The sequence below is a fragment of the Artemia franciscana genome, chromosome 5 (genome assembly GCF_032884065.1).
Source record: "Artemia franciscana chromosome 5, ASM3288406v1, whole genome shotgun sequence".
NCBI lineage: Eukaryota > Metazoa > Arthropoda > Branchiopoda > Anostraca > Artemiidae > Artemia > Artemia franciscana.
The window spans coordinates 5850290-5862089 of record NC_088867.1 but is presented as its reverse complement, the minus strand read 5'-3'; the positions used below and the strand labels follow the sequence as shown (position 1 = coordinate 5862089).

The following is an 11800-nucleotide window of genomic DNA, read 5'->3' as shown; positions in this document are numbered from 1 at the left end:
TTTTTAACAGATTAATCTGAAAAACCAGATTTAAGTATCTTTTTTGGCGAAGAATAGAAAAGATATTCTTTTTTGGCAAAGCAGAGGTTTTCTTATCAGATACATTACAATGTCTATCTGAGTATTATTTTAAGAAAACTATGATTCCGCCTAAAAAAGCCGTCCTTTTATGTGGAGTGCGTTCTTGGTACAGCCAAGTACATTCCATGTACTTCGAATTCCAGTACAACCGGCTGTTAAGGAAGGTTAACACATGCCAATTTAAAGATACAAACTGCTAATAATTCAGATTTGAACATAAACTATTTTAGTGATGGGTACACCCTTCTCCTCACCTGGCAGTGGATGTTTAAGCCTGGAACATACATCGCCTTAAAAGGTAGCTTGTAGGCAGAAATCAAAGTTGTCTTCATACTTCAGCGACCAGATAAGGTTATACGATATATGGCAAGGAAACTTTGCTTTCCCTAGAAGAACTGGCTCCTTAAAGAAGGGGGCCCCGGGCCCTAGGCATTGCTTTTATCTAGAGCTAGCTGTAAAAATTTAGTTCTGAGTGCTAGTACTGTGTCTGTTTATATACATCTGTGCATTCAACTTTTTCCTGTCAACGGCAGTTGATACTTTTGCCGACACAGAAAGGGAAATTGAACACCAACTTTTCGGTAATTTTGGGTAAATTTTTAGTAATTTTTTTCATTTTTAGGGTCATTTCGTAATCCCTAATTTTGGGGGCTTTACTGGTGAACATAAAAAGCTAAGAGTCAATTAATTATCTGGATAGCCAAAAAAGAAGGGTTGATCGAGTTCAAGCTCCCGAGTTCGTCCCAACAGTTAACTTTGATTACAGTGATAACAGATAACAGTGAACAGTTAATGATAACAGTTAACAGTGAACTTTCTTAAAAAGTTCTAACAATAGTAATAAAATCGGTCATATATTAAGCAAATACGTCCGAAATTCTCAAGTTACACGTGTTATTTGAGGTATACTTTTAAGTATAGGATACCATTTGAGGCATAAAGGTATAATCGTCGAAATATCCTTCAACTTGATTCATTTTCCTGAGGAGAAGGGTGGAGGGGGATTAAACAAGAGAAGAATTTCTTATTTGTTCAACAGTAATATTTTTATATTTGTTTATTCATTGAAAATCCGTTGACGGAAACATGATAAGGACGAAGAATAAATGGAAGGACAAAAATAAATATTTGAAACAACCGAAAAAGGCCAAAAAAGACCAAAAATTTCAAGAGGTGAGCAGACAATACAATATTGCAACACTTCTAGGCCTAAATTGGATGATTTTAAGTATTTACTCCTAGAAGCAATGCGATCGCATTTGTTTTACTACAATCCAGTGGACATATCTATATCTGAAATTTCAGAGCATTTTTTTTTCAGTTTTAAGATTAAGTAACATATTTGAATGTGATCATCAACCAAAATTTTGGCATTTCCATTCGAGTTTTTTGCCAAATTAGATGTTTTTGTGAATGAAGAAAGCTTAATTTTGTTTATCAAAAGATAACAAATTTGCGATACAGACACAGGGGAAGTTAAAATTTTTTACACTTTTCTGTAATATCTTATATTTTCGTGTAAAATTCAAATATTAACTTAAAAGGTTAACGTAGCCCTATCCAGATAAATCGACGGCACTTTAGTCGTACATAATCTTGCTTTTATCGGCAGGTATGTCTTAACTATTGGTCCTAAAGTATCTGGCGAACGGTTTAGCATTTTATAATCCCTAAGTTGAATAGGCTTCAATTTTAGCCTTTGAGAAGGTCAATAAACATAAGACTCTTGACCCTGTATTTGTTTGCTTTATTTGCGACATGAACTTTTAAAGTTGATTCGAGTCTTGAAAATCAGTTGTTTAAAATTTACGTTTATTGCTTACGACTTCCGCCTCCAACCCTAAATTTAAGCTCTGGAAGTCAAACTTTGCTTCATAGCCTGAATTTCACGTCGCCCTGGGAAAAATGTCTTCATTTGGTTGAATATTCCGTTTGATTTATTAAATAAAGATAAAAAACTTTCTTTAATTGAAAATAAGGAGTAACATTAAAACTTAAAACGAACAGAAACTATTCTGCATATGAGGGAGGATGTCCTTTCCTTGACCCTCGCTCTTTGCGCTGTAGTCTTAAAGCTCTTTTAAAACACTTCTCATTCAAATTCGACGGCCCTTTTACTTAATCAGTCTTTCTTAAAAACCTTTAACAAAAGTCACACTTTAATGTACAGAGTGAGGGTTGAGAAAGGGGCAGCCCCCCTCATATACGCAATAAAATATGTTTATTTTAAGTTTTATTGTTGCTTTCAGTTGAAAAAACTTGTTTTTATTTAATTTCTGACGGTTTTACAAATAATGCTAGAAAATCTTCTTCCCTCTCTGCGTGTAAAATGTCCCCTGAAAATTTCCTCTCGGAAGCTATCCTCTCCTTGAAAAATATTCCCTGTGAAAATTCCACCCGCAGAAAATTTCCCCAAAAAATTCCCTCGCAAAATTTTGATCAGATGTCTTTAGAAGGAAAAGGGGCGCGTGAGAGGGGGATAGCTGCCCTCCAATCTTTTTGATCACTTAAAAATGGCACTAGAACTTTTGATTTCCGTTCGAATGCACGAACTCCTGATCTTCAAGGACCATTTGTTCCATGCGACCACCTCTAGGGAAAAAACCACAACAAATAAACACGCAATTGTGATTTTTTTTCTGGTAAAAATACAAATTCCAATATTTTGATTTTAAACTTCTCCAGCTATTCTCAGTACAACAGAGCAAAAAGACAGAATTAAGTTTTAAAAAAAAAGAAGATACAAAACACGTGTAACCTAGAATCGTATCAAACAATGAAAATTAATCTGTGTGAAAAGGGACAAGTCCTTAATTAAAAAAAAATAATAAATCTTAAAGATCAACTCATCTAGTATCCTCACATAGGACTACTGCTACCATGAATGCAAAATTATAGTTGGCTTAAATAACACGTAAAATTATCGATAGACACTCCTCCGTCCCACCCTGTATAAAATAATTTAAGAAAGAGCAAAAAAACTCTTCTGAAATTGAATAAACCTCAAGCCTTTATTGTTGAATTGTTTCTTGTCAGTTCCTGAGTAACGTTTGTTGGCACAACATTTACTGTTGGTTTTGGCAAATCACCTGGGAAAGTTTACTCAGATATGTGAACCTGAAAATAGTTTCAGAATCTAGGGAAAAAAACTAGTCAAAAAAAAAGAAAAGGAAATCCCTCATATATAGACGGGCATCCACGTGCATAGGACATAAAACCAGCATCCGCACTTCGTCGCTCTTACGTCTAAAGGTCGTATCAGACATTTTCACACGTCTGATGTAATATTTACAAACACAGTTTACTAAGCTGTTCTCAAAGGGACTACAAGCAGGATAATGTAGATGAGTAGGATCGAAGTGTGATTAAGCTCACTTCGACTAAGCTGATTCTTGGCTGACTAAGGCTGACTTGGCTGACTCACTTAAACTAAGCTGATTCAAAGTGAGAATCCTGCTGATTCTCACTTTGACTGCAGATTAGCGAAAGATTTTTTGCAATTATTTCAGAAATTTCAAAAGGTCATATCACCTTTAGGGTAAATAAATGACAATTTTTTTACTGTCAAGTCTGAAAGGTATTTGTCCAACACAAAATCTTAATATAGCCATACCACATCATATTTTCTAGAAGAAAATATATCTCATCTTTCTTCAATTAAAGCGTTCTGCCTTGTGCTTGTAAAAAAAAAAACAAAAAATAAAAAAAAAAAACAACGTATGTATATTTGCCCGAATAACTAAGTTAAACTCAAAATACCAAGGATAGTGAAAATTAATGATTGTTTAAATTAGTCAAGCAAGAACTTACACAACCACATATATCTTAAAAGATTAGGATAGGTGAGACTTCAATTTTTCGATCAAAAGGACATCCATATCTAGTTATGCACTTTTTTTTTTGGTGGTAGCGGATGCCAAATCCAGAAAAAAGAAACCGATGAAAATTCAGCAAAAAAAAAAGCCAAAAACGTTTGACAATAAAACCTTAAAAAAGCTTAGCTTTTCTTTGAAGCTGTGGTTGTCTTTTAGAATGGATAGATTATCAATGTTTGAATTTTTAATGAAGAAAATCGTTGTCAAATTTAACGAAATAGTATTGCTTATTTATTTTCACGGCTCAACGTTGCAACACTGCCAAAAAATGTATTAATGCCATAGAAACTTCAAAATTTGAAACAACCAAGTGAAAAATCTTAGAAAATTACCTTTTCCTGCAATGAACAGACAAATGATGGGTCCGGGGGTAATTTATTTTTCATTTTGGTGCCAATGGAACTCTAAAACATCTTTGAAGATATCATTTTTCAGCATATTTTCTTGTCGCATTAATAGTATCAATTTGCCTATTCTGTTCTGGAAATTAAACATTTGTATTTTAAAACTATGCAGTATAACTGATACTTTTGTTTTATATCACCCCAATTTAGTTATAACACACTAGTCCTATGCAATCGGAAAACAATTTTAAGTAGTTTTTTTTATCACCAAAACATCTTCTATTGTACTTTTCAAAAAAAAAAAAAAAAAATGGAAGACCTAAACCATCTTCCGAAATATCATTTTGTTGCTGCTGTTTTTTTTTGTATTACAAATTAGGATTTAATTACTTATGCTATTCCGGAAATCTCTCTACCATCAACACTATATCACGTTACTCTTCAGTTCACCTTCATTTGATACAATAGAAGTGGGTTTTACCACCAAAATTTTTTCTGATGCTCAATTTAACATAATCATCCTTGAGGTGCAGATACAAAAATAGAAATGGGGAAATCCTAGCAAAATTTTTCTCGTGGTAAACTGAGAATATTTTTGACGATAATTGAACAGCTATTTAATATTTAAGTTCAAACTTGGCCTAAGATGTCTTTGCACAACGCCAACAAAGGCTTTTCCATCTCCATATGCATCAATTGCATTTCCCTTAATGATGAGAACTTACTTTTACATGTTAGGGAGGGGATGACGGAGATTCCAGAAATGAATCTTAAGCCTCCCTCCCCCTGCTCAATGAAAATTTGATATTTTAGGATTAAAATGCTTTTTTGCCCATTCAGACATGTTGACGAAAATTTTAGGTTGGATGGAGACGCGTTAGTTGAAGAGGCGGATAGGGATGGAGGAATCCCAAAAATAACCGAAATACATTTTTTAAAACTCAGAAATTACAGTGAAAAACGTAAAATATCAGGATTTTGCGGGACGCAATGGAGGCTCTATAAACACATCCCCCGTGCACCCGTAATCTTTGAAATTTAGGCTCAGCGTATCAATTATCCAGAACATTATCACCGTATTTAAAAATTGGCTTTTTTTAAAAGAAGTTTTAGAAATAGCTAAATAGCAATTTGAAAAAGATTGATTTATATTAAAGCAAGCTACAAATTTCTTTGCATATGGTTATATTAATAAACTTTAGTATAAGTAACAAATTTCAACGGTCACTAACTTTAAAATTTCCAGGATATTCAAATACACCTCAAATATCTGAAAAGTTAAACTTAAACATGTTTTATTTTCAGAAAGTGTATAATGGCTACTCAACTGCTTTTATCCTTAATTTCCCTCACCTCTCATCACCCCTGAATTAATTTCTGCATACGCCTTCAATTTGTTACAATATTTTATAATTTTGCAGTACGTAGGGTAGGTCATGTGGTTCAAGAGACGACACTCAAGTTCAAGCTAGATTTACTTTTATTTGAATTTTTGACTTCGAATTCGACTCGACTTGAATTCGAGTCGAACTACCACTCAAGACCCTCTAGGGGAGAACTGTTCAATTCTAGTTTCCCTGGACTTGAATCTGGGTCGATTCATGGCTTGGAAATATGCCTTATGCTAGTGTTAGTTTTTGTATGGATTTTTCTTTTCGAAAAAACTAGGCAACATTTTCCTTTGAGTCTTGTTTTGGGAGTTACACCAAGAATTATGCCTTTTTTTTTTTTTTTTTTTTTTTTTTTTTTTTTTTTTTTTTTTTTTTTTTGTTCAGTTGTTGACAATGTTTTCACACTATACTATTTTATTCATACCTGAGGTACGGAGGCATGTGTGTTAGACTGTGGCTAGAGCCACAGATTTACTCAGAGGCACACGGGGTAAGACCTATGAAATGCCTGTTTAGAACTAACACGACAAAAGAATCGTAAAGAAGAGAGAACGAGGATATTAATAGCAAGTGAAAAAAATGAAGAGGACTATGCAAAAATATTTCGGTCAATGCCTCCGCTTGACCGTCTTAGCGCAAATAATAAAAAAATACAGATAAAAGTCCTAAAATATAAATGAAAACCAAACTTTGAAACAAACACTGAAACTACAATAGGAAAAAACCTATTTCAATGGTGAAATAGTAACTGGTACTTTCTTATTATTCAGGACACACTCAGTAAGTGAAGTTAGGTTCTTTCTTGAAGCAAACTACTATGCAGGCACATTTTATGAGAAAATCTGGTTTCATAGCCACAGAGACAAAACTCAATTTAGTTTGTTACGCATAGTGATAGAAGATGGTGTCTGAACATGGATTTTGAAATGAAGATTTGGAATTTGCCAAAGACTGAAAAAGAGGCAATTATATTTTTCCAGGATAAGGAGTTGTTGCCCACAACAAAACAGTGCGGCAATGGACGCAACATGACATTAATTTATTGCTGGGTTTACGAATTGATAAATGTGGCCTGGTATGAACGAGAGCTTGGCATTTCTAAGAAGACAGCTATCCATTGGAATAACTGCCTCTGTAAAGTGTGTATGTTTTCTATGCAACAGAAAAACTGTGGGAAAATCGGAGGAATCGGTTATACAGTGGGAATAGATGAATCCTTGTTTACAAAAAGGAAAAATAATGCAGAAAAATCTTACGGCAGCAACGGATGTTTGGTGGAGGGTGTTCTGAATAATACACAAGTACCGAGTAACTGAATACAAAATTCAATCCATTCAAGATTTTGTTCATATCTGAATTTGTCATTATTTGCACTGAAGACGGTGAAGTGGAGTTCTTGATCGAAATATTTGCATAGTTCTCGTCGTTTTTTGCACTGGTTGTTATTATCCTTGTTTCTCTTTTGTTAACAATCCTTTCGTTTTGTCAGAACGAGCTAGTGGAGTCTCTGAAATTTTTACTGTTTAGAACTCCAACAGGAAGTCTGCAACCTGTTGAGGTTTGTTGCTTCATCGTACTGCCTTTTTTTCAGATTGTTGGTCCCTCAATCGTGTCAGCAGCCCTATCAATCACCTATTTTTGTATTCCCTAGAACTCTATAAAACGACGTGTTTTTGGCACCTGGTCTGAAAAAAAGTCTCTTCAGACGTCATAGCGTGCCACATTAAATGGCAAAATTAACCAAGTCAAGAATCAATCCGTTCATTTCTTCTGTCTTCACATTTTTCACACGCACAAGTCATTTTGAAGCTTGATTAAGTTTGATATGTCTAATCAAGGTTAGGCGGGTTTTAAGGGTTGTATTCATCCGTCCAATAAACTGAGATCATTTCTTTTAATTATCCCTTAACTATTTTTCATATCTGAGATTATATTATGCATAAATGTTATTCTTAATTGAAAAATATCAAACCTTTCTCTACCCCCATTACTGATGGAGATGCTCCCCACGATCTACATTAGTATTACTCATGCCTTTACTTAATTTTTTATTTCTAGGCCCTAGAACATTGAAATGAATAATGTGCCCATAACTGTCCGTATGATATAAATTTGGCAATCGAGACTCGATTAATTTAATGTTTATTCAAATCACTACTAACATTTGGTTGACCATTATATTTTTCTTTTTTTTCTTCCAGAGAAAGGTTGCTGTTGAAGAACCCAATTTAGTACTCCTGTCTCATCCAATTTATAGGTAATCATTCAGTTATTATCTTTAATAACTTACTTTATTAGTAATTTATTTAGTTTATTATGTTAATCAAACAGTTCGTAGTAACGAACTGTAGTAAGGAGCGACCCGGCTCAATAGTAAACGAAACTCTAAAAAACGGAATTTTGATGCTAAAATATACATCAAAAGAATTGGATTTTCATGCTGATTTTAAATATATAAGTTTCATGAACTTTAGTCTTTGTCATCAAAAGTTACGAGCCTGAGAAAATTTGCTTTATTTTGGAAAATAGGGAGAAACACTCCGTAAAAGTCATATAATCTTAAAGAAAATCACACCATCGCATTTGGCGTATCAAAGAACCCTATAGAAAAAATTTCAAGCTCCTATCTACAAAAATGTGGAATTTCGTATTTTTTGCCAGAAGACAAATCACGGGTGCGGGTTTATTTGTTTGTTTGTTTTTTTCCCCAGGGGTCATCGTATCGACCAAGTGGTCCTATAATGTCGCAAGAGGGCTCATTCTAACGGAAATGAAAAGTTCTAGTGCCCTTTTTAAATAACCAAAAAATTGGAGGGCACCTAGGCCCCTTCCCACGCTCATTTTTTCTCCAAAGTCAACGGATCAAAATTTTGAGATTGCCATTTTGTTCCGCATAGTCGAAAACCATAATACCTATGTCTTTGGGAATGACTTACTCCCCCACAGTCCCTGGGGGAGGGGCTGCAAGCTACAAACTTTGACCAGTGTTTACATATAATAATCGTTATTGGGAAGTGTAAAGACGTTTTCTGGGAGATTTTTTTGGTTTTTGGTTTTGAGGGTGGGGCTGAGGGGAGGGGCTATGTGGGTAAATCTTTCCTTGGAGAAATATGTCATGGGGGAAGAGAAATTCGATGAAAAGGGCACAGGATTTCCTAAAACTACTATAAAAAAAAACAATGAAAAAATAAACATGAAAAAGTTTTTTCAATTAAGGATAAAGTAAGGAGTAGCATTGAAGCTTAAAGCGAACAGAGATTATTACGCATATGAGGGGCTCTAAATATACTTTAGCATAAATAGCGTGGTATTTAGGAGGAGATAAATACTTCGCTTTTTATGCTAAAGTATTTTTAGTAATTTCAACTATTTACTCTGCGGCCTTTCTGATTCAGGGGTCATTCTTAAAGAATTGAGACAAAACTTACGATTTAGTGTAAAGAGAGAGGCATTAACGAGGGTACAAACCCCCTTATATACATAATAAAAATATAAGAATATAAAAGTTTTTTACGTAAGTTAATTCTTAAGTTACATATATTTTTTACTAATAGAAACGTTAGTTAAAAATTAAAAGTTATAGTTGCCTTTTTATGTAACCGAAAAATTGGAGGGCAACTAGGCCTCCTTCCCCACCCCTTATTTCTCAAAATCGTCTGATAAAAACTAAGAGAAAGCCATTTAGCCCAAAAAGGAATTAATTTGTAAATTTCTTATTAATAATCTGTTAATCTGATTCAATACAAAAAATTCAATAAGATTGGACAAGTCCTATGGTGGAGAGCCAAAATCAAACATGCATTAATTCAAAAACGTCCAGAAATAAAATGAAAAAAAAACTAGTTTTTTTAACTGTAAGTAAGGAGCGACATTAAAACTTAAAACAAACAGAAATTGCTCCGTATATGAAATGGGTTGTCCCCTCTTCAACACCTCGCTCTTTACGATAAAGCTTTTTATTGTTTTAAAAAGTAGAATTGTGGCAAAGAGTTAAACTTTAGCGTAAAGAGCGAGACGTTGAAGAGGAGACAACCCATTTCATATACGGAGTAATTTCTGTTCGTTTTAAGTTTTAATGTCGCTCCTTACTTACAGTTAAAAAAACTAGTTTTTTTCATTTAATTAAGTACTAAGGACAGTGAGATGATTTAATCTGTTTTAATCTGTTTTTTTTTTTTTTTTTTTTAATCTGTTTGAATTGGTTAAGAGAAAACTAACACGACCGTATATGTCTTCAAAAATTAGGACAAATCTGATATTTTTCTATTAAACTGACCTTCGTATGCAGTGGAAGTGGTTTATGGGGGGGGGGGGGGAGTGGTTGCATTTGCTCCGGGCGCAGAAATTTTAGGGGTGCAAAATCTCATATTTGAATACAAATTTGGGATTTTGCTTGATACGGAAGATTTATTTCAAGATGACACGAATGTTAATGATATTGAAGCAAATTGCCTCAAACTTTGTAAAAAATATTCAGTTGTTCCAGGAACTCCAGGATAATAAAAAAAAAATAGTTCAACACCGACACATTTCCTTAAAGAAACATATAGATATGTTAGAATTAATATGTTAAATTATGTTAAATGAAATGTTAATTATGTTTAATGTTAATATGTTTAATGTTTAATATGTTTTATGTTTAATATGTTAATTATGTTTAATTATGTTAAATGAAATGATATGTTAAAATTAATTGTGCAACACGGAGATAAAGGAGTCTACCTCCAGTATAAGAGTTGCCAAATTTATCAATAATCAAATAAAATAATAAATCGAAATTATTAGCGAAAGCAGTGTCGGCCAGTAGTGAGTGGTGGTTTAGTAAACTTAAATTTGTATTAAAATACTTCAAATCAACTACGGACAAGGAGCGACTATATGATTTAGTATTAATAAGGATAGACCGCGAAGAATTAGAAGCCATGAATTTGGACGAGATAATAAATAATTTTGCAGGGGCTAAAGTAAGAAATGTCAGATTGAAATAAATGGAAAGTTTTGTTAAAATTCAGCCTGGAAATTTTGTGAGAAAGGAGGGAGGGGGCGCTAATCAAAAATTTTTGGGCTTGAGAGGCAAGAGCCGCCACTGATATGCCATTATGCAGTTTTAGTAGTAGCGGATGGCACACCAAAAAAAAAAAAAAAACTGGCGGAAAAATCGGCCAAAAATAAGCTAAAAATATATGACACAAAGAGCTTAGGAGTAGTTTCTCTTTGAAGGTAAGATTGTCTTTTGAGTCAGCATATTGTTAATGTTTGAATTTTTACGCGTAAAGAGCGTTGCCAAATTTAACTAGTTAGTTTTCCCTTATTTATTTTCATGTTTCAGCATGGCAACGCTGATAAGAATGTGATACTGCCCCAAAAACTTCATAAGATTGAAACTACCGAACGAAATCTTAACAAATTGTTATTGTTTGAATTTTACGGACAAAGAAATGTGATCGAATTTAGCTAATTAGTTTTGCTGATTCGTTCTGAGGTTCAGCGTGGCAACAGTGACAAAATATGACAATTCCTGTTTTTGTTGACATCAAAAACAGCGTGGCAGCAGTGACAAAATATGACAATTCCTGACAAATTTGATAATTTTGAGACATCAAAAAGAAAAAAAAATTCGAAAACCGTGGTTTTCAGGTGTGAATAGACCTAAAATGAATCCAGAAGACAAAAGTGTTTTTATTTTAGTCTCCTTGGTACTTCAAAATAAGATTATTTCTGATATCATTAAACTAATATCACTAATATTATTTCTATCAGTATAGTAATAATTATTAAGTATCGTTATATTCAGGGGCGTAGCTACAGTACTTTCATTGGGGGGAGAGCAAGAGGGGATGCTATTGAAGTAGGTGCTATTCAAGCGGTAGTGAAGAAAAGTTGAGAAGAGATGAATTTGACAAACACACTGCTTGGTGAATTTAAAAACATTATGCAATACATTATAAACAATAATCACACATTAAACAGTCATAAATATAAGTGCTGGCTCTTTGCTTTTACTGAAATTGTCAGCAATGAGTAGCTGTAGACGACAGTAGTATAGCGTAAACAAACTTTCGGGTGGGAGAAGGTGAATGTCGCATACACTCCGCTTTTTTCAGCCAGG

At 33.7% G+C, this 11800-nt stretch overlaps 1 protein-coding gene across 4 annotated transcripts in view; it reads left to right on the top strand.

Annotated features, from left to right (window-relative positions):
* The window catches only part of LOC136026924 (capon-like protein), a 235660-nt gene that overhangs the window by 50685 nt on the left and 173175 nt on the right, over window positions 1-11800 (top strand). For all 4 annotated transcript variants that reach the window (XM_065703771.1, XM_065703760.1, XM_065703761.1 and 1 more), the window contains exon 4: window positions 7893-7948. In XM_065703771.1, the coding sequence (XP_065559843.1) occupies window positions 7893-7948 (56 nt within the window). The remainder of the gene's footprint in view (window positions 1-7892; window positions 7949-11800) is intronic.